This window comes from Camarhynchus parvulus, chromosome 22, assembly GCF_901933205.1.
Source record: "Camarhynchus parvulus chromosome 22, STF_HiC, whole genome shotgun sequence".
Lineage (NCBI taxonomy): Eukaryota > Metazoa > Chordata > Aves > Passeriformes > Thraupidae > Camarhynchus > Camarhynchus parvulus.
In genome coordinates, this window is record NC_044592.1 from 1,125,847 (window position 1) to 1,146,388 (window position 20,542).

Consider the following 20,542-nt stretch of genomic DNA (forward strand, 5'->3'; position numbering starts at 1 on the left):
GAATCACAGAATTCACAGAATTCACAGAATCACAGAATCACTGGGTTGGAAGAGACCTTCAAAATCATCGAGTCCAACCCAGCCCCAACCCCTCACCCAAACCCTGGCACCCAGTGCCACATCCAGGCTTTGTTAAACACACCCACCTGGTGTGTTTAACCACCATGGTGACTCCACCACCTCCTCATGCAGCCATTCCAGACTTTATCACTCTTTCCATAAAAAACTTTTTCCTAATATCCAACCTATGATATTTCCCTTGGCACAGCTTGAGACGGTGTCCTCTGGTTCTGTCAGTGCTGCCTGGAGAAAGCTAAGACAAACTGGGAGAGCAGTGCCTTCCACAGAGCTCAGGGTGTGGCAGGAGGGTTTATCCACCTTTCATAGACCCAGATTAAACAATTCACCCTTATTTCCACAAGAGGAGGAGACACTGAGCCCAGAGCTCGGTATCTTCACATTTTTTGGATGTGGTATTTTCAGAGACGCCCATCGAAGGGAGGAATGATGCATGTGGCTCCATGTTTTTAGAAGGCTAATTCATTATTTTATTATCTATCTTATATTAAAAAATACTAGACTAAACTACACTGAAGAATAGGGAAAAGATACAGACAGAAGGCTAAAAGATAATAAAGAAAAACTCGTGACTCCTTCCAGAGTCCCAACACAGCTGGACTGTGATTGGTCATTAAATGAAAACAATTCGCATGTTGGATAAACAATCTCAACCACATTCCAAAACAGCAAAACACAGGAGAAGCAAATCAGATAATTATTGTTTTCTCTCTCTTTGTTTGTTTTCTTTTTTTTCTTTTTTTTTCTTTTTTTTTTTTTTTTGAGGCTTCTGATCTTCCCAGGAGAAGAATCCTGGGCAAAGAGATTTTTCAGAAAATATGACGGTGACACGTGGATGTGTCGATATCCTGGGAGGGAGAACATGGAATTAAACTCCAAGGAGTAGGTGAAGGCAAATGTTGGATGGACAGGCCTAATCCTGGGGATTTCTAAGTGCAATGGCATCGGAGGAAATACAATTTTCCTCACATTTCAGCATTTGGCTCCATTTCTGTGCCCCCATGTGCCATAATTTCCCCGAGAAGAGCAGCCCTGCCAGGGTTCTCTGGCTCAGAGAGGCCCTGCCCTTGTCCTTTGTCATCTTTGTCATCTTTGTCATCCTTGTCATCCTTGTCATCTTTGTCATCCTTGTCATCCCACTGGAATGGCTTTGCCAGGCTGGGAATGTTGGCCTGGCTCCCTCCTGCATTCCTGGAGCTTCTCCCTCCACTTCTGGCCCGGGCTTTCCTCCTCCTCAGCCCTTTGGTGGCTGCAGAATGACCGGGAAGTGCTGCCAGCTCCAGATGGGAACCACAAACAGGGTTTTAATGAGAGAAAGGCAAAAAAAAGGCACAAGATTCCCATTCCCAGCAGCCTCCCCCAGGAATGTCCTCCCACCCTGTCCAGCTGTGGTGTGAGGGGTGGACACGGGGCTGGCCAAGCTGCCCAAACCCCATTAATAAATTGTGGGTGAAATTAAACCCAACACATTCACATCTCTGCCTTGTTGCTCTTTCTAACCAGTTTTAGAAGCAGGAGCTGAGTTTTGCAGGAGGATCATTCCCTTCCATGCTTTTCTGAAGGAAATTCCAATTTTCTGCTGCTGCTCGTGCTGGGAAGACCCAAATTATTCCATTTTTCTGCCGGCACCTCGAGCCCATTCTCTGCAGTTGTTCTCTGCTGTTTCCCTCAGTGCTGGAAGCCTCGACCTGCCCCAGATTTCTTTTCCTGACTCCTCATCCACCCTGTGGATGTTTCATTCACAGCCAACGTGTCAGTGTCCCAGTTCTGTGTCAGGAATTTCAGGCCTTGACTGGAAGCAGATTCCAGCACAAAGACCCAGCCAAAAGGTCACAATTTGTGAATCCCTACAGCTGAAGTTTGTAAATTATGAAACAGTGGAAACTTGGTTTTTCCTGGGATTCTCGCATGCTTGAGTCGCAGAGAATACTGGAAAGAATTTAATGGTGACATTCTAACAATAATTTCACAGATTTTTGTTTTATTTTTGCAAAAAAATCAGCAGATTTTTTCCAAGTTTTGAATGCTGGAGGTCACTGTGGTGTTCACAACCTGCTGGGGTGTTCCCTCACCACACCAAAGGACTTTTTTCCCTATTTTTTCCCCAAGGAATGGGACCCATCCACCTGAACGAGATCGACTGCACGGGCTTTGAGAAGTCAGTCACAGACTGCAAGTTCAACACCGAGTCCCAGGGCTGCAACCACGAGGAAGATGCTGCTGTGAGGTGCAACGTGCCAGCCATGGGCTTCCAGAACCAGGTGAGGAGCTGCGGATCCAGGTGGGAGGGAATTTTGGGTGGGAATTGTGGGCAGGAATGGGGCAGGAATCATTTCAGCCAAGCCGTGAGTATTTAATTCAGGTTTTACCTAAAAAAGGGGGGGAAATGAGCATGAGTGTCGCATTTTATGTGGGTTTTGAGCTCCTCTGGACTCGTCTCAGAGTCCTGAAAATGAGGAAGGCCAGGTTGGAAGGGGCTTGGAGCAACCGGGGATGGTGGAAGGTCCCTGCCTATGGCAGGAGGTGGCACTGGATGATTTTTAACCCAATTTTCAACCTTTTCCAATGCAACCATTCGATGATTCTGTGCTAAGTGCATGAACCAGACACAGATTCCTGTGAGTGCTCCTTCCAAAGGTCTAAAGGAGCAGGGAAGGAAAGCTTTCCCAAGGAATTCCTGCAGCTGGTCCAACCCACTGAACTGCTGGGCTTGGCTGGACCATCCCCTGCCGAAGTGGGAGAAGAGCTGAACTCCCTGAGCCCAAGCCCGGAGGAGACTCCCAGTGCTGCTCCATCCCTGGATGGTTCCCCAGTGCCTTCCCCTTGGGGAGCCCCTCCTGATCCCACACAAAGATGGGACACGGTGCTGCACAGCCAGAGTGCCCTGAGTCATTGTTCCTGTGAAAGATTTGGGAATGCGTTCATCTTTTCCTCACTCCTCATCCACCCTGTGGATGTTTCATTCACAGCCAACGTGTCAATGAGCCAGTTCTATGTCAGGAATGTCAGGCCTTGACTGGAGGCAGATTCCAGCACAAAAACCCAACTAAAAGGTCACAATCTGTGAATCCCTACAGGTCAGCTCTCCTTTTTGCCAGACAGAATTCCCCGGTGGGAGGGAAATTCCTCACCAGGGTTTCTCCAGCTCCATGCTAAAGGGGGAATTTTCTGCTGTGCAGCACCCAGGTCATTCCACATGGGGACATCCAATGATCCCAAAACTTTGGGGGAACAAAACCTTCATGGACACCTGTTGCCCTTTCCTGGGAAGTTTGCAGAGGATTCAGGGGTTCTGTGTCCTTAACCCTGCAGCTTCGCCTGAGCGGGGGCCGCAACCCCTACGAGGGGCGCGTGGAGGTGCTGGCCGAGCGCAACGGGACCCTGAGGTGGGGCACGGTCTGCAGCCACAACTGGGGCACCGTGGAGGCCATGGTGGTGTGCCGGCAGCTGGGGCTGGGCTTCGCCAGCCACGCCTTCCAGGTGAGCCCTGTCCACCCCTGAACCTAACCCTAACCTTAAACCTAACCCTAACCCTAACCCTAACCCTAACCCTTCCAGGTGAGCCCTGTCCACCCCTGAACCTAACCTTAACCCTAACCCTAACCCTAACCTTAACCCTAACCCTAATCCTAACTCCAGCACTAACCTTAACCCTAACCCTAACCCTAACCCAGCCCCTGCCTGGGCCTCACATCTGGATGGGTGGGTTAGGGGTGCTGGACCAGGAGGAAGGGTCATTCCAAAAGGAGCTTCAAGAGTTATTGGAATAATTACCAATATAGCCAGAGAGGACGTGCCTGAGCTTGTCTGGCCCTTGGTGCTGAACCAAACAGCAGCACTGTGGTGTTTCACCCCACAGACACTTTGGGCTCTATGGGTGTGTGGTGTTTCACCCCACAGACACTTTGGGCTCTATGGGTGTGTGGTGTTTCACCCCACAGACACTTTGGGCTGGCTGGGTGTGGTGTTTCACCCCACAGACACTTTGGGCTCTATGGGTGTGTGGTGTTTCACCCCACAGCACTTTAGTGACTGGTTGTGTCCCCTCAGCACTTTGGGCTCTTGGGTGTGTGGTGTTTCACCCCACAGACACTTTGGGCTCTATGGGTGTGTGTGTTTCACCCCACAGACACTTTGGGCTGGCTGGGTGTGTGGTGTTTCACCCCACAGACACTTTGGGCTCGCTGGGTGTGTGGTGTTTCACCCCACAGACACTTTGGGCTGGCTGGGTGTGTGGTGTTTCACCCCACAGACACTTTGGGCTCTATGGGTGTGTGGTGTTTCACCCACAGACACTTTGGGCTGGCTGGGTGTGTGGTGTTTCACCCCACAGACACTTTGGGCTGGCTGGGTGTGTGGTGTTTCACCCCACAGACACTTTGGGCTGGCTGGGTGCTGCTCTGGGCACTGCAGACAAGTCCAGGCCTGCAGGAGCTCTGGTGGTGCTGGGATGGAGCTTCCCCCCATACCAGGGGCTGCTCCTCAGGTTTCCCTCTGTGCAGAAGCTTTAAGGCGATGGTGAAGGAAAGGAGTCGGTTCTGATGGAGGGTTTGGATCCAGAGCTTTATTCTGGCCCACAGGCCTCTGAATGCAGCACCAGCTCCAACAGAACTCCCTGAGCCCGTGGCTGCTGCTCCTTTGAACCCCGGGGAGAGGGGCAGGGAAGGGGCAGGGAGCCACCAAGCAGGGACAGGAGGGAGGGACAAAGGGACAAAGGACACCTGGATGGCCCAATGCCCCCGGGGGTAGAGGGCATCCTTTGGATCTGCCAATCACTCAGGATTGACAGACAGTGCTGGGAGGGGGGAGGGGGAAGGAGAGGTGACTGACACACCTGGGAGGGAATTATCAGGGAGGGATCCGAAGTTCTGGGGTAAACCCTGAAATCAACAACCCTGAAACGCAACAAAGAGTGGAGCTGGAAAGACCTTCAGAGTAAGATCTCCTTGTACAACACCGTGGAGGTGGGGATTTGGAGTAGACGGAGCTGTGGATGATAAAAAGTGAGGGAACTTCATCAGGAGCTGGAATGATGGGATAAGGGGGAATGGCTTCCCACTGCCAGACAGCAGGGTTGGAGGGAACACTGGGAATAAATTCTGCTGTAGGGCTGTGGTGAGGTCCTGGGATGAAATTCCCAGAGGAGCTGTGGTTGTCCCATCCCTGGAAGTGTCCAAGGCCAGCTTGGAGCAACCTGGGATAATGGAAGGTGTCCCTGCCTGGGTGGGGCTGGATGAGTTTTAAGATTTTTAAGGATTTAAACATTCTGCTTCCCTGAGTTCTCTGTTGTTTTCTCACAGCTCAGGTTTCCTGACATTCACCCATCCCTACTTGGGCTGGTGGCTGCATGCAGGTTCTTGTTCCTCTCTGAAATGCAGAGGTCAGGTTCAAATTTGGGTCAGGTCACCTGAAAAAATGGGATTTTGCTCCTGGAGTTGCTGTGGTGCAGCTCCATGAATTGTTGGTATTCCCTGCTCCTCCCTGCCCCAAACCCTCCCTACCTCTGCATGGCCAGGAGTGACACCTCAGTTCTGCCCCACGCCTGGGAGTGTCCGAGGCTGGGCTGGACAGGGCTTGGAGTGAGCCGGGCTGGTGGGAGGTGTCCCTGCCCATGGGATGAGCCATCCAAACCATTCCATGACCTCTGCCACCGGGGGCTCATGGACAGATCCCAGCCATTCTCCACGGCCAGGGAGGGATCTGCAGGTCCTCAGGGGACACTCAGGGCTGGGACACCCAGCAGGAGGGAGGCTGGAGCTGCCCACGTGCTGCTGGAGCCATTCCCTGCTCCAACGGATTCCTCCAGCTGATTTCCCCCCATCAAACCCCGGCAGCTGAGGATCTCCACATCCCTGAGCGTGGCCTTTCCGACTGCCGGGCTCTGTTGACACAGCCCTGGGAGTCCAGTGAGGAAAAGGCATTTTTTCCCTGAGCTGAGGCTGCTGGAATTTGGAACAGAAAAGGCTCTTATGCTGCCCCAGCTCTGGAGCATAAAGCCCCAGTGTGCAGAACAGGGCAGCCCTGTGTACTCCCAGCCTTCCCAAACAGCCGGGGGCAACGGGAGCCGGGGGACACTGGGGGGTTCTTTTCCTGGAAGCTGCTCCCAGCTCAGGCACAGACCGATCTCAGAGGATTTCTTTAGATTCTTTCTCCCCTCTCCTTCTCCCACGTTCTGGGGTTTGGGAGTTGTTGTGTCATTCCCGTGAGTTTTGTAAAACTGGGGGATGATGAGAGGAGAGGAAGTTTCATCAGGAACTGGAATGATGGGACAAGGGGAATGGCTTCCCACTGCCAGAGGACAGAGTTAGATGGGATATTGGGAATAAATTCCCCACTGCCAGAGGACAGAGTTAGATGGGATACTGAGAATAAATTCCCCACTGCCAGAGGACAGAGTTAGATGGGATACTGAGAATAAATTCCCCATTGCCAGAGGACAGAGTTAGATGGGATATTGGGAATGAATTCCCCATTGCCAGAGGACAAAGTTAGACGGGATATTGGGAATGAATTCTTCCCTGGAACAGTGGTGAGGTCCTGGGATGGAATTCCCAGAGAAGCTGTGGCTGCCCCTACATCCCTGGAAGTGCCCAAAACCAGGTTTAAACAACCTGGGATGGTGAGAGGTGTCCCTCTCCATGGCATGGGGTGGGACTGGATGGGATTCAAGGTTTTTAAGGACTTGGTGACAAAACTTCAGCTCCCCTGAGTCCCCTGTTCCAGCATCCTTTGATGGATGTGAGGTCTTGCCCTGATCTTCCCTGGTGGGAGAATCCCCACTTCAGGCAGGTAAATATTTCCCTAAGAGCCACTAACCCCCAAGGAATGTGTGAAATGCCGTTTCCTGCCTTTTTTTTCCCCAGGAAACGTGGTACTGGCACGGGGACGTCAGCGCCGATGACGTGGTGATGAGCGGGGTGAAGTGCTCGGGGACAGAGATGTCCCTGTCCCACTGCCGGCACGACGGCGCCCACGTGTCCTGCCCCAGGGGAGGGGGGCGCTTCGGGGCCGGCGTGTCCTGCTCCGAGAGTGAGTGACCGGGATCCACCCCACCCGGGCAAGGGGAACGGGGGGACCTGGATACATCAAAACAGCGCGGAATTTTAACTCCCTGAGAGCTTCTGGCTGTGGCTGCCCCATCCCTGGGAGTGTCCAAGAGCAGCTTGGAGAGAGCTGGGATTGTGGAAGGTGGACCCATGGTGGGGTGGGGTGGGGTGGGGTGGGATGGGATCCATGGGACGGATGAGATGGGATGGGATGGGATCCATAGGATGGGATGGGATGGGATGGGATGGGATGGGATGGGATCCATAGGATGGGATGGGATCTATGGGATGGGATGGGATCTATGGGTTCTATGGGATGGGATGGGATGGGATCTATGGGATGGGATCTATGGGATCTATGGGACCTATGGGATGGGATGGGATCTATGGGATGGGATGGATGGGATCTATGGGATCGATGGGATGGGATGGGATGGGATGGGATGGGATCCATAGGATGGGATCTATGGGATGGGATCTATAGGATCTATGGGATGGGATGGGACGGGATGGGATCTATGGGATGGGATCCATGGGATGGCATGGCACGGCATGGCACGGCATGGCATGGCATGGGATTTAAGTTCAACTACTCCCATATGGTCAGTGGTTCCCCCCAGGCTTTTCCTACTCAAATTCAAGAGTAGGATTAATTTGGATATTCAGGAGAAATTGTTCTTTTTGGGAGTGGTGAGGGAACTTCATCAGGAGCTGGAATGATGGGATAAGGGGGAATGGCTTCCCACTACCAGACAGCAGGGTTGGAGGGAACACTGGGAATAAAATCTGCTGTAGGGCTGTGGTGAGGTCCTGGGATGGAATTCCCAGAGGAGCTGTGGTTGTCCCACCCCTGGAAGTGTCCAAGGCCAGCTTGGAGCAACCTGGGATAGTGGAAGGTGTCCCTGCCATGGCAGGGGGTGGAATGGGATGGGATCTAGGGTCCATATTCCCGTATGGTGAATTGTTCCCCACCAGGCTTTTCCTGCTCAAACTCAGAGTAGGATTAGATTGGATATTCAGGAGAAATCCATCCCTGGGATGGTGGGGAGGGGCTGGAATGGATTCTCTATAGGAGCTATGGCTGTCCCATCCCTGGAAACATCCAAGGCCGGGTTGGACAGGGCTTGGAACAGCCTGGGATAGTGGGAGGTGTTGGGGCTGCAAGTGGCTGATCCTTAAAATCCCTTCCCAGCCAAACCATTCCATGGCCCTCCAATTAGCACTGAGTCTGATTAGTATTCCATGTCAGGTCATTCCATGGCCCTCTGATTAGCATTGAGTGAGCCTGAGGAGCTCAGTGGCAGGGCCATCCTGCACCTCCAGCAGCCACCTTCGTATTGGAATATCACCAATGTTATGGACGGGACGTGCCTTGGTTTGTCTGGCCCTGCTGCTGAACCAAACAGCAGCACTGTGGTGTTTCACCCCACAGACACTTTGGGCTGGCTGGTGTGTGGTGTTTCACCCCACAGACACTTTGGGCTGGCTGGGTGTGTGGTGTTTCACCCCACAGACACTTTGGGCTCTATGGGTGTGTGGTGTTTCACCCCACAGACACTTTTGGCTCTATGGGTGTGTGGTGTTTCACCCCACAGACACTTTGGGCTGGTTTTTTGTGGCCCCCCACACTTTGGGCTGGCTGGGTGTGTGGTGTTTCACCCCACAGACACTTTGGGCGGGCTGGCCGTGGGTGTGTGGTGTTTCACCCCACAGACACTTTGGGCTCTATGGGTGTGTGGTGTTTCACCCCACAGACACTTTGGGCTGGCTGGGTGTGTGGTGTTTCACCCCACAGACACTTTGGGCTGGCTGGTGTGTGTGGTGTTTCACCCCACAGACACTTTGGGCTGGCTGGGTGCTGCTCTGGGCACTGCAGACAAGTCCAGGCCTGCAGGAGCTCTGGTGGTGCTGGGATGGAGCTTCCCCCCACACAGGGGCTGCTCCTCAGGTTTCCCTCTGTGCAGAAGCTTTAAGGCGATGGTGAAGGAAAGGAGTCGGTTCTGATGGAGGGTTTGGATCCAGAGCTTTATTCTGGCCTACAGGCCTCTGAATGCAGCACCAGCTCCAACAGAACTCCCTGAGCCCGTGGCTGCTGCTCCTTTGAACCCGGGAGAGGGGCAGGGAAGGGGCAGGGAGCCACCAAGCAGGGACAGCAGGGGAGGGACAAAGGGACAAAGGACACCTGGATGGCCCAATGCCCCCGGGGGTAGAGGGCATCCTTTGGATCTGCCAATCACTCAGGATTGACAGACAGTGCTGGGAGGGGTCAGGGAGGGGGAAGGAGAGGTGACTGACACACCTGGGAGGGAATCTTCAGGGAGGGATCCAAAGTTCTGGGGTAAACCCTGAAATCACACTGCAACACTTTCAGTGATTTTATTTCATTTAACCAATGCATTCCTCACCGCAGCCGCCCCTGACCTGGTGCTGAACGCGGAGCTGGTGGAGCAGACGGCCTACCTGGAGGACAGGCCCATGTTCCTGCTGCAGTGTGCCCTGGAGGAGAACTGCCTGGCCAGCTCGGCCCACAACACCTCGCTGACCTCGGGCTACCGGCGCCTGCTGCGCTTCAGCTCCCAGATCCACAACAACGGCCAGTCCGACTTCAGGCCCAAGAACGGCCGCCACGCCTGGGTGTGGCACGACTGCCACCGGTGGGTGCCACACCCCGGGCTCCGTGCCACCCCAGCCCTCCTGCTGCCGCGGGGAACTCTTGTCCCAGCTTTGTCACGGTTTTGTCTCGGTTTTGTCTCAGTTTTGTCTCGGTTTTGTCCCAGTTTCATCCCAGTTTTGTCCTAGCTTTGTCCCGGTTTTGTCCTGGCTTTGTCCTGGTTTTGTCCCGGCTTTGTCCCAGTTTTGTCCCAGTTTTGTCCCGGTTTTGTCCCAGTTGTGTCCCAGCTTTGTCCCAGTTTTGTTCCAATTTTTTCCTGGTTTTGTCCCGTTTTGTCCTGTTCCGTTTTGTCTGTTTTGTTTTCATTTTATTTCTTTTTTTGTCCCACGTTTGTCCCAGCTTTGTCCTGGTTTTGTCCCGGTGCTGTCCCGGTTTTGTCCCAGTTTTGTCCAGTTTGTCCCAGTTTTGTCCCAGCTTTGTCCCGGTTTTGTTCCAATTTTTTCCTGGTTTTGTCCCAGTTTTGTAGCAACTTTGTCCCAGTTTTGTCTCGGTTTTGTCCCAGCTTAGTCCCAGTTTTGTCCCAGCTTTGTCCCAGTTTTGTCCCGGCTTTGTCCCAGTTTTGTCCTGGTTTTGTCCCAGTTTCATCCCAGTTTTGTCCCAGCTTTGTCCTTGTTTTGTCCCGGTTTTGTCCCAGCTTTGTCCCAGTTGTGTCCCGGTTTGCCCCTCAGCTTGGTGGTTGTAAGCAGCATTCCCTGGATTTTGGGAATTCTTTCTTCGTTCAGTTCCTAAGCAGTTCTGAGCCAGGCCCTGCTGGGTCCCAGTGCTGGCCCCAGGGCTGGCACGGGCATTCCCAGGTGCCGTTTTTGGGGGTTTTGTAGGAATTCAGCCCAGGCCTCCAGTCTGTGCCCGTGGGTGGGGTGGGGGGAATTGTCTGGGTCCAAAAGCAGCCACTGGCACTGGGGAGGAGGGAAAGGAGAGGAATTATTTCTGTCTGAGCTGTGTGAAATGGAAAATGGGGCTTTGCAGGGACATTTGGGGCACAGGGGAAGGGGTGGCTGTGGTGAATTAGAGATGGAGCAGCTCTGCTGGGAGGAAAGGCTGAGCGAGCTGGGAATGTCCAGCCTGGAGAGGAGAAGGATCCAGGAGAGCTCAGAGCCCCTGGCAGGGCCTGAAGGGGCTCCAGGGAGCTGGAGAGGGGCTGGGGACAAGGGATGGAGGGGACAGGACCCAGGGAATGGCTTCAAACTGGGAAAGGGGAGATTGGGGTGGGATATTGGGAAGGAATGAGGGTGGGGAGGGGCTGGGATGGAGTTCCCAGGGAGCTGTGGCTGCCTCTGGATCCCTGGCAGTGCCCAAGGCCAGGCTGGAGTACCTGGGACAGTGGAATGTGTCCCTGCCATGGCAGGGGTGGCTCTGGATGGGATTTAATTCCCTTCCAACCCCAACCATTCCCCGATTTTCTGACACCTGGGAGCCGAGTTTGCACAGGCAGGACATGGGAACTCCTCACCCACCCACCAGGTGAGCAGTTTCTCACCTGGAAAAGGAACCAAAAATGCTGGCGGAAAGGGAGCTGGAGGCCATCCAGGTGCTTTGCTGTGAAATGTGCACTGGTACAAGGTGGATTTTTCCCTAATTTGAGGTAAAAGGCAGTGAAATAATTCCATGCACAGCTCCTGTCCTGCTTAAAAAACTGGGGAAACCCCAGAGTGGTCAATTTTAAATCTTAGAGTTCTTTATAATCTTCCCAAAGAGCTGAGATGCGCAGGTAGCACTGAGAAAGGGGGAACTTGGAGCAATTTTGGACACGGTGGAAGGGAGGTGGGATGGGAAAGGGTGAGCGAGAGGCCAGGAGCCATCTGTGCTCCAAACTGGAACCAGTTTAGATGGACAGGGATGAACTCAATCCCTCTTCAGTCTTTCCAGTCTGTGAACAGCTGAGTGTAAACAGCCCAGGGAGTGACTCAGGCATAGCTCAGAAACTGAGTCAGGCTCGAGAAGCTCAAATTCATTCATTTGAGCCAAATCTGCCTCAAATCAACAGCCCGGCCTTGGCCTTGGCCTTGCTCTGCCTCCTGCCCTGGGAGCTCCTGTTTGGATGTGGAAGTAAAATAAAAATGGGAAAGACCCCAAGCAGGGAGTGGAAAATGATTTCATTTTTCATTCTGGCAGATGGCAATTTCTGGATTGTTTGGTTTTTTTTTTTAGTGAGGGGAAACACAGGAAAAAATTCCTCCCCTTCCCCTTTTGCTCATGCCCATCTGTAAATCCGTGAGCAATGGTGGTGATTGGAAGTGTTTCAGCCTTGATTATTTTTACAGCTGGAAAGGAGTGGATTTATGCCCATTTTTCTTCTTTTTTTTTTCTTTTTTTTTTTTTTTTTTTTTAATTCTTAAGCAACTGGTTCTGAGTTAGGCCCTGTCTGTGCCTCGCTCTGAGCTGAGCTTTGCAGCTGGGCCCAGCTGGGTCTCAGTGCAGGGTTCCAGGGCTGGGACAGACATTCCCAAAACTGGGATGGGCATTCCCATACCTGGGATAGACATTCCCAAATTTGAGACAGGCATTCCCAAAGCTGAGATACACAATCCCAAAGCTGGGATAGGCATTCCTATAGCTGGGGTACCCATTCCCAAAGCTAGGACAGACATTCCCAAAGCTGGGATACCCATTCCCAAAGCTGGGATAGGCATTCCCAAAGTTGAGATACACAATCCCAAAGCTGGGACAGACATTCCCAAAGCTGGGACAGGCATTCCCAAAGCTGGGATAGGCATTCCCAAAGTTGGGATACACATTCCCAAAGCCAGGACGGACATTCCCAAGCTGGGATAAGCATTTCCAAAGCTGGGATAGGCATTCCCACAGCTGAGATAGGAATTCCCACGGCTGGGATAGGCATTCCCAATGCTGGAATACAAATTCCCAAAGCTGGGATGCACATTTCTATACCTGGGATACCCATTCCTGTGCTGAGATACCCATTCCCAAAGCTGGGATAGGCATTCCCAAAGCTAGGGCAGAATTCCCAAAGCTGAGATAGGCATTCCCATACCTAGGATACCCATTCCCAAAGCTAGGACAGACATTCCCAAAGCTGGGTTACACATTCCCAAAGCTGGGATGCCCATTCCCAAAGTTAGGACAGACATTCCCAAAGCTGGGATGCCCATTCCCATACCTGGAATGCCCATTCCCAAAGCTAGGACAAATATTCCCATACCTAGGATACCCATTCCCAAAGCTAGGACAGACATTCCCAAAGCTGGGTTACACATTCCCAGAGCTGGGATGCCCATTCCCAAAGCCAGGACAGACATTCCCAAAGCTGGGTTACACATTCCCAAAGCTGGGATGCCCATTCCCAAAGTTAGGACAGACATTCCCAAAGCTGGGATGCCCATTCCCAAAGCTGGGGTGGCACAGAGTGGTTTCAGGTCCCGCTCCAGTTGTCTCCCTGCTCCCTCGTGCCCTGGATTTGCTGCCAGTTCCAAGGCTGGGCTCAAATCCAAGGTGTTGCATCAGCATCACCCACACTGCTGTGCCCAGCCCTGACCTCGTGCAGTCCAGCTGGGCTAAAGCTCGGCTTAACTCTCTGCTGAGCCAGCAGTGGGGCTTAAAACCCCAGTGTCCCCTGAGTCCCATCTCACCCAAATCCTGCTGGGTCTGGCTTTGCTAATCAGGGATCTAAACACAGACTCTGGGCTCTCTCCTGACTTTTGCTGGAATGTTCCCCAGGCTGGGCTGACACATCCCAGTTTAAAACCAGGAACTGTCTCCCGGGTGAAAACCCAACTCTGAGCAGGGTGAAAGAAGCTGCTCCAGCTGTTGTTTTTTTGCTGGTAAATTCACATTCTGCTGCTTAAAAAGTTAATCTGTAAAAGCAGCCAGGTCTTGGCACAGCCAGCTCTGTGTGGAATATTCCTGGGAAATGACGGGGCTGCTCCAAGGGATGATTTTTTGGTGGATTTTTTGCCCTTCCTGCCACTATAAAACATTGGGATCCCAGAAAAGTTGGAGCAAGGGACTTAATAAATGTCCCAGGCCAGGTTGGACAGGGCTTGGAGCAACCTGGGATGGGGTTAGGGAGGTGTCTGTGCCATGGAGAGGGATGGAACAAAGTGATCCCTAAATCCCTCCCCATCAAACCAGTCTGGGATTCCATGTAAATAAATCCCAGGAGGCAGCAGGATGGGTGATGGAGCCACACAGGATCATCCCCAGGGAATGTTTCCTGCGAATTTTCCTCCCCACCTAAACAGTCTGGGATTCCATGTAAATAAATCCCAGGAGGCAGCAGGATGGGTGATGGGGATCACACCGGATCCACACAGGATCATCCCCAGGGAATGTTTCCTGGCTGGAGTTGTCCCACTCCTGCAGCTCCCCTTCAGCCCTGGTAATTAAAGGGAAATTAATTACAGGGGTAAATTAATGATCCCTCGGGATAATTGTCCCTGTGTGTCCCCACAGGCACTACCACAGCATGGAGGTGTTCACCCACTATGACCTCCTGAACCTCAATGGCACCAAGGTGGCCGAGGGACACAAGGCCAGCTTCTGCCTGGAGGACACCGAGTGCGAGGCAGGTCTGTGCCAGGGCCCCGTGTCCCGGGAATTCCGTCCTCTTCCCGAGGAGGTGACAGCTCCTGAGGGATGAACATGGCCTGGCAGGAGCCAGGAACCAGGCCAGGATGGATGGGGGATGGATGGATGGATAGATGGATGGATGGATGGATGGATGGATGGATGGATGGATGATGGATGGATGGATGGATGGATGGATGGATGGATGGATGGATGGATGGATGGATGGATGGATGGATGGATGGATGGATGGATGGATGGATGGATGGATGGATGGATGGATGGATGCGGGATGGATTGAGGATGATGGAATAGATCAATGGGATGGACGATGCATGGATGGGAACCCCCAGGTCCCCCATTCTCTTTCCCACCCTCAGCTCCCTCCATCCCAACTCTGAGCTGCTCCAGAATCCAAAATTTTGCATTTTCTGCTCCCCACCCAGTGAGGAACTCCAAAAGAAGCCTCCAGCTGCTGGAAGGTGGCAGCTCCTTAAATCTCACCCAAAACACCACCCCTGGAGTTTATCCCTGTCCATGGGGAACAACCAGGAATTTTCTGGGAATTCTGCTGCGGATTTAACACTTTTTGCCTTGGTTCTCCTCCTTCAGACGTGCAGAAGCAGTACGAGTGTGCCAACTTTGGGGAGCAGGGGATCACCGTGGGCTGCTGGGACGTTTATCGGCACGACATCGACTGCCAGTGGATCGACATCACCGACGTCCCCCCCGGGGATTACCTCTTCCAGGTGGGACAGACGGATCTGGGACACTGTCTTGGTTTGGAAAGACAGGAGTCTGCTAAGGAAGGCAGGAGCCTCCCCTGAAATGGAGAATGTGAACCCTCCCCACCCCTCCGAATTGCGATAATTTTAAATTAAAGGGCTTTCAGGCAAAGATATGGGAGCAGGAGATAACAGTTCTTTAAAAGGGAAAAAAAATAAAATAAACAATGCAGTCCACTAGAACAACACTGCCAGAGTCAGAACCCAACCTGACGCCCTGTGGGTCAGGGTGTGGGTGGCAGTCTGATTGGAAATGTGGCTGCAGTCTTCTGAAGTGTCAGGTGTGGTTCTGTTGGAGCAAGGGGGTTCTGTAGAGAAGGATGTAGTCTTCCTCTGGAGATCCAGCGGAGGAAGAGGCAGCTGCTGTTCCTCTAGGGAATCCCGTGGAGAAAAGCCGTGCTGGTGTTCCAGAATCTCAAAGTGTATCGGGGTAGCAATGCTTGGCTCCTCCCTCTGGGCGGAGCATTTCCCAATGGGATGTTATCATTCTTATCAGCCATGCACTGATATTCAATAGTCTGTTATCAGCAGATGTCCCCTCCCGAGGGAGGTGTGAATGTGGTCATTCAAAGAGAGAGATAAGGCAAACTGCTCACTTGACAAGGTAATCAGCCATACAGATGGTAATGGAAAACATCTCGCATGCAATCTTCAACAGGACACCCCTACTGCTTTTATCTTACCAGTCAGATCCAGAAATCGCCAAATTTGTTCATTTGACACCTCCAGCTTCTGTTTATAAAGGGATTCTATTCCCAGATGCCTTAAAGATAAGGGATTATCCACCAGGATAATCAGCACACGCTCCCAAGGGAAATATCAGGGCCCGTGAGCACAGTTTGGAGATTAAAGTCTTAAAAAAATCCAAGTCCAGCTAATCCTGGATAGGCCCAGCCCAGCTGATGCTGTTGACAGTGTTGTCACACCCCCAAAGCACAGCACCCTGCTTTGGAGCTGGTTGTAAGCAACATTCCCTGAATTTGGGGATTCCCAGGTGCTGGTTTTGGGGATTTTGCAGGAATTCGGGCCAGGCCCATGGGGGGAATTGTCTGGGTCCAAAAGCAGCCACTGGCCCTGGGGAGGAGGGAAAGGAGAGGAATTATTTCTGTCTGAGCTGTGTGAAATGGAAAATGGGGTTTTGCAGGGACACTTGGGGCACAGGGGAAGGGGTGGCTGTGGTGAATTAGAGATGGAGCAGCTCTGCTGGGAGGAAAGGCTGAGCGAGCTGGGAATGTCCAGCCTGGAGAGGAGAAGGATCCAGGAGAGCTCAGAGAGCCTGGAGGGGGGCCGGAAGGGGCTCCAGGGGAGCTGGAGGAGGGGGGTGGGGACAAGGGATGGAGGGACAGGACCCAGGGAATGGCTTCAAAGTGGGAAAGGGGGGATTGGGGTGGGATATTGGGAAGGAATGAGGGCGGGGAGGGGCTGGGATGGAATTCCCAGGGAGCTGTGGCTCCCCTGGATCCCTGGCAGTGCCCAAGGCCAGGCTGGAGCCCCTGGGACAGTGGAATGTGTCCCTGCCATGGCAGGGGTGGCACTGGATGGGATTTCAGGTCCCTTCCCACCCCAACCATCCCAGGATTCCCCGACTGAGCCTTTATCCCCTGACCTGCCTTTATTCGACTCATTTCTCTCCCTTTACAAAACAAATCACATTTTCATTTTTAGCTAAAAAATGCCGTAAAAAACCAACTGATTCTTCCAAATCCCCCTTTCAACAACCCCACCCCTGTCCCTCCACCCCTCCCAGGTCGTGATCAACCCCAACTATGAGGTGGCAGAGTCGGATTATTCCAACAACGTCATGAAATGCCGGAGCCGCTACGACGGGCAGCGCATCTGGATGTACAACTGCCACATAGGTGAGGGCTGGGAGCCCCCAGGCACGCTCCAAGGATTCCTCTCAGACTAGGAATTTCATGTTTCCCCCCCTTTAAAAACCCTGGTGCAATCCCAGTGTCCTGGAAAATTCCATCTTCCCAAAATCCAATAATTTTGCCAAGCTGGGATCTCTCACCAAGCTTCTCTTGGAAAACAAACTAAGCAGTGGGAAAGAGAATTCCTGCTGTACCAGGCAGGAATTTAAATGTCCCTGGAATGTCAGGGAAATCTCTGTGTTCTTGGAAAAATTTTAAATATTATCATTTGGTATTTTTCTGTTTTGGTCGTGGAAATATCAAAGCCAAACTAATTTAAGTTTGGCTTATTCCAGTATCTAAACCATGGAAAATGGAATTAACTTGGGAGCTTTTTAGGACTGTTTTCACCACAAAAAATGAATTAACACAATTCCCTGCCCAGCTCCAAATAAAACCAGCTTTGAAAATTGCCTTTTTCAAGGAATGTTTTTCCTGGAAAAAAAAAAATCCAGATTTTTCTCATTATTTTGTTGGGATTTTAGCAGAAAATTCTGGCCTTGCGTGTCACATTTCAGACTGTGACCTAGTTCAGGAAAGTGAAGCCCATTCCAGCTGCTGCTTGGGCTCTGGAGCTGAGCTGGGAGATATTTCTGGTTAAAAATAAAGGTTTCAACTTTCACTTTGTCCTCATTAGAGAGAAATTAGGGTTCAGTTCTGGTTCAGAGCAGAGCCCTCACACCCTCACAGGCCTTGTTGGGCCTCACTTTATTTTTTAAGCACCAAACCAGTGAAATTTGGGTAATTCAGTCTTGCAAATCCCCATCCAGCCCTCTTGGTGTGCCAGTTAGGGTGAGATTTAATTAACACTTCATTTAATTAACCCCAAACCTTTAAGCCCTTCATTTCCAGGGCGCTGGTTCCACCCAATCCCAGTGTTCCCAAGCACTTTTCCCTGCTCCCCCTGCACTTTCCCAATGTTCCCAGGTGTTTTTCCCGTGCTCTCCTGGTGTTCCCAAGGGCTTTTCCCATGTTCTCTTGGTGTTCCCAAGGGCTTTTCCCATGCTCTCCCTATTTTCCAAGGGTTTTTCCCTCTCCTAGCATTCCCATGTTCTCTTGGTGTTCCCAAGTGCTTTCCCCTCTCCCTGTGCTCCCAAGGATTTTCCCTGTTCAGCCTGTTCTTTCCTGCTCCTCCCAAAGGTTTTTCCCTCTCCCAGTGTTCCCGAGCACTTTTCCCTGCTCTCCCCATGCTCTCCTGGTGTTCCCAAGGGCTTTTCCCATGCTCTCCCCATTTTCCAAGGGTTTTTCCCTCTCCTGGTGTTCCCTTGTTCTCTTGGTGTTCCCAAGGGTTTTCCCCTCTCCCAGTGATCCCCAGGGTTTTTCCCCATGCTCTCCCCGTGTTCCAAAGAGTTTTTTCCTTCTCCTGCTGTTCCCAAGGGTTTTTCCTGTGCTTTCCCAGTGTTCCCAAGTGCTTTTCCTTCTCACGGTGTTCCCAAGTATTTTTTTCCCTTCTCGCCCTGTGCTTTCCCAATCCCAAATGTCTTCCCCGTGCTCTCCCGTGTTCCCAAGTGCTTTTCCCTCTCTTGGTGATCCCAAGGGTTTTTCCCCCATGCTCTACTGGTGCTCCCAAGTGTTTCTCCTGTGCTCTCCCAGTGATCCCAAGGGTTTTTTCCTCTCCTGGTGTTCCCAGGGGTTTTCCCCATGCTCCCCCAGTGTTCCCAAGTGCTTTTCCCTGTGCTCTCCCCATTTCCAAGGATTTTCCCCATGCTCTCCCCATGTTTCCAAGGGTTTTCCCTCTCCCAGTCATCCCGAGTGTTTTCCCCACGCTCTCCTGGCGTTCCCAAAGGTTTTTTCCATGCTCTCCTTGTGTTCCCGAGGATTCTTCCCTCTCCTGGTGATCCCAAGGGTATTTCCTGTGCTCTCCCCGTGTTCCCAAGTGCTTTTCCCTCTCCCCGTGTTTCCAAGGGTTTTTTGCTATGTTCTCCTGGTGATCCCAAGTGTTTTTCCCATCCTCTCCCAGTATTCCCAAATGTTTTTCCCATGATCTCCTGGTGATGCCAAGGATTTTCCCCGTGCTCTCCCAGTGATCCTGAGTGTTTCTCCCTCTCCCAGTGCTCCCAAGGATTTTATCCATGTTCCCAAGTGTTTTTCCCATCCTCTCCCAGTGTTCCCAAGGGTTTTCCCAACAGTTTTCCCTCTCCTGGTCATCCTGAGGTTTTTCCTGTGCTCTCCCAGTATTCCCAAGGGTTTTTTCCCTCTCCTGGTGACCCTGAGGTTTTTCCCTCTCCCAGTGCTTTTCCCTCTCCTGGTGTCCCCAAGTACTTTTTTCCCTGCTTACCCTGTGCTTTCCTGGTGTTCCCAAGGGTTTTTTCCCATGCTTTCCCCATTTTCCAAGGGTTTTTCCCTCTCCCAGTGATCCCAAGGGTTTTTCCCTCTCCTGGTGTTCCCAAGCACTTTCCCCTGCTCACCCCGTGCTTTCCTGGTGTTCCCACTCCCAAGAGTTTTCCCCATGCTCTCCTGGTGTTCCCAGGGGTTTTCCCCATGCTCCCCCAGTGTTCCCAAGTGCTTTTCCCTGTGCTCTCCCCATTTCCAAGGATTTTCCCCATGCTCTCCCCATGTTTCCAAGGGTGTTTCCCTCTCCCAGTCATCCCGAGTGTTTTCCCCACGCTCTCCTGGCGTTCCCAAAGGTTTTTTCCATGCTCTCCTTGTGTTCCCGAGGATTCTTCCCTCTCCTGGTGATCCCAAGTGTTTTGCTCATGCTCTCCCAGTATTCCCAAGGGTTTTTCCCTCTCCCAGAGTTCCCAATGATTTTCCCTATGTTCCCAAGTGGTTTTCCCATGCTCTCCCCGTGTTCCCAAGTGCTTTTCCCTCTCCCCGTGTTTCCAAGGGTTTTTTGCTATGTTCTCCTGGTGATCCCAAGTGTTTTTCCCATCCTCTCCCAGTATTCCCAAATGTTTTTCCCATGATCTCCTGGTGATCCTGAGTGTTTCTCCCTCTCCCAGTGCTCCCAAGGATTTTATCCATGTTCCCAAGTGTTTTTCCCATCCTCTCCCAGTGTTCCCAAAGGTTTTCCCTCTCCTGGTGATCCCAAGGGTTTTTCCCATCCTCTCCCAGTATTCCCCAGGGTTTTTTCCCTCTCCTGGTGACCCTGAGGTTTTTCCCTCTCCCAGAGTTCCCAAGTGCTTTTCCCTCTCCTGGTGTCCCCAAGTACTTTTTTCCCTGCTTACCCTGTGCTTTCCTGGTGTTCCCAAGGGTTTTTTTCCCATGCTCTCCCAGTTATCCCAAGCATTTTTCCCATGCTCTCCCCATGTTCCCACGGGTTTTTCCCTCTCCTGGTCTTCCCAAATGTTTTCCCCATGCTCTCCCCATGTTCCCGAGGATTTTTCCCTCTCCCAGTGATGCCAAGTGATTTTTCCCTGCTCCTGCTCACCCCCTGCTCTCTTGATGTTCCCAAGGGTTTTTACCGTGTATTCCCCATGTTCCAGAGTGTTTTCCCCACGCTCTCCCAGTGTTCCCAAGGGTTTTCCCCATTCTCTCCTGGTATTTCTAAATGTTTTTCCCATGCTCTCCCAGTGTTCCCAAGGG

General features: G+C 52.2%; 1 protein-coding gene across 1 annotated transcript in view; it reads left to right on the forward strand.

Moving 5' to 3' along the window:
- LOXL2 (lysyl oxidase like 2) overlaps nucleotides 1-20,542 on the forward strand; it is a 77,076-nt gene that overhangs the window by 51,876 nt on the left and 4,658 nt on the right. The window contains 7 exon segments of the mRNA XM_030964289.1: nucleotides 2,188-2,339; nucleotides 3,391-3,558; nucleotides 6,942-7,107; nucleotides 9,535-9,778; nucleotides 14,206-14,321; nucleotides 14,932-15,068; nucleotides 16,852-16,963. Coding sequence (XP_030820149.1) covers nucleotides 2,188-2,339; nucleotides 3,391-3,558; nucleotides 6,942-7,107; nucleotides 9,535-9,778; nucleotides 14,206-14,321; nucleotides 14,932-15,068; nucleotides 16,852-16,963 — 1,095 coding nt within the window.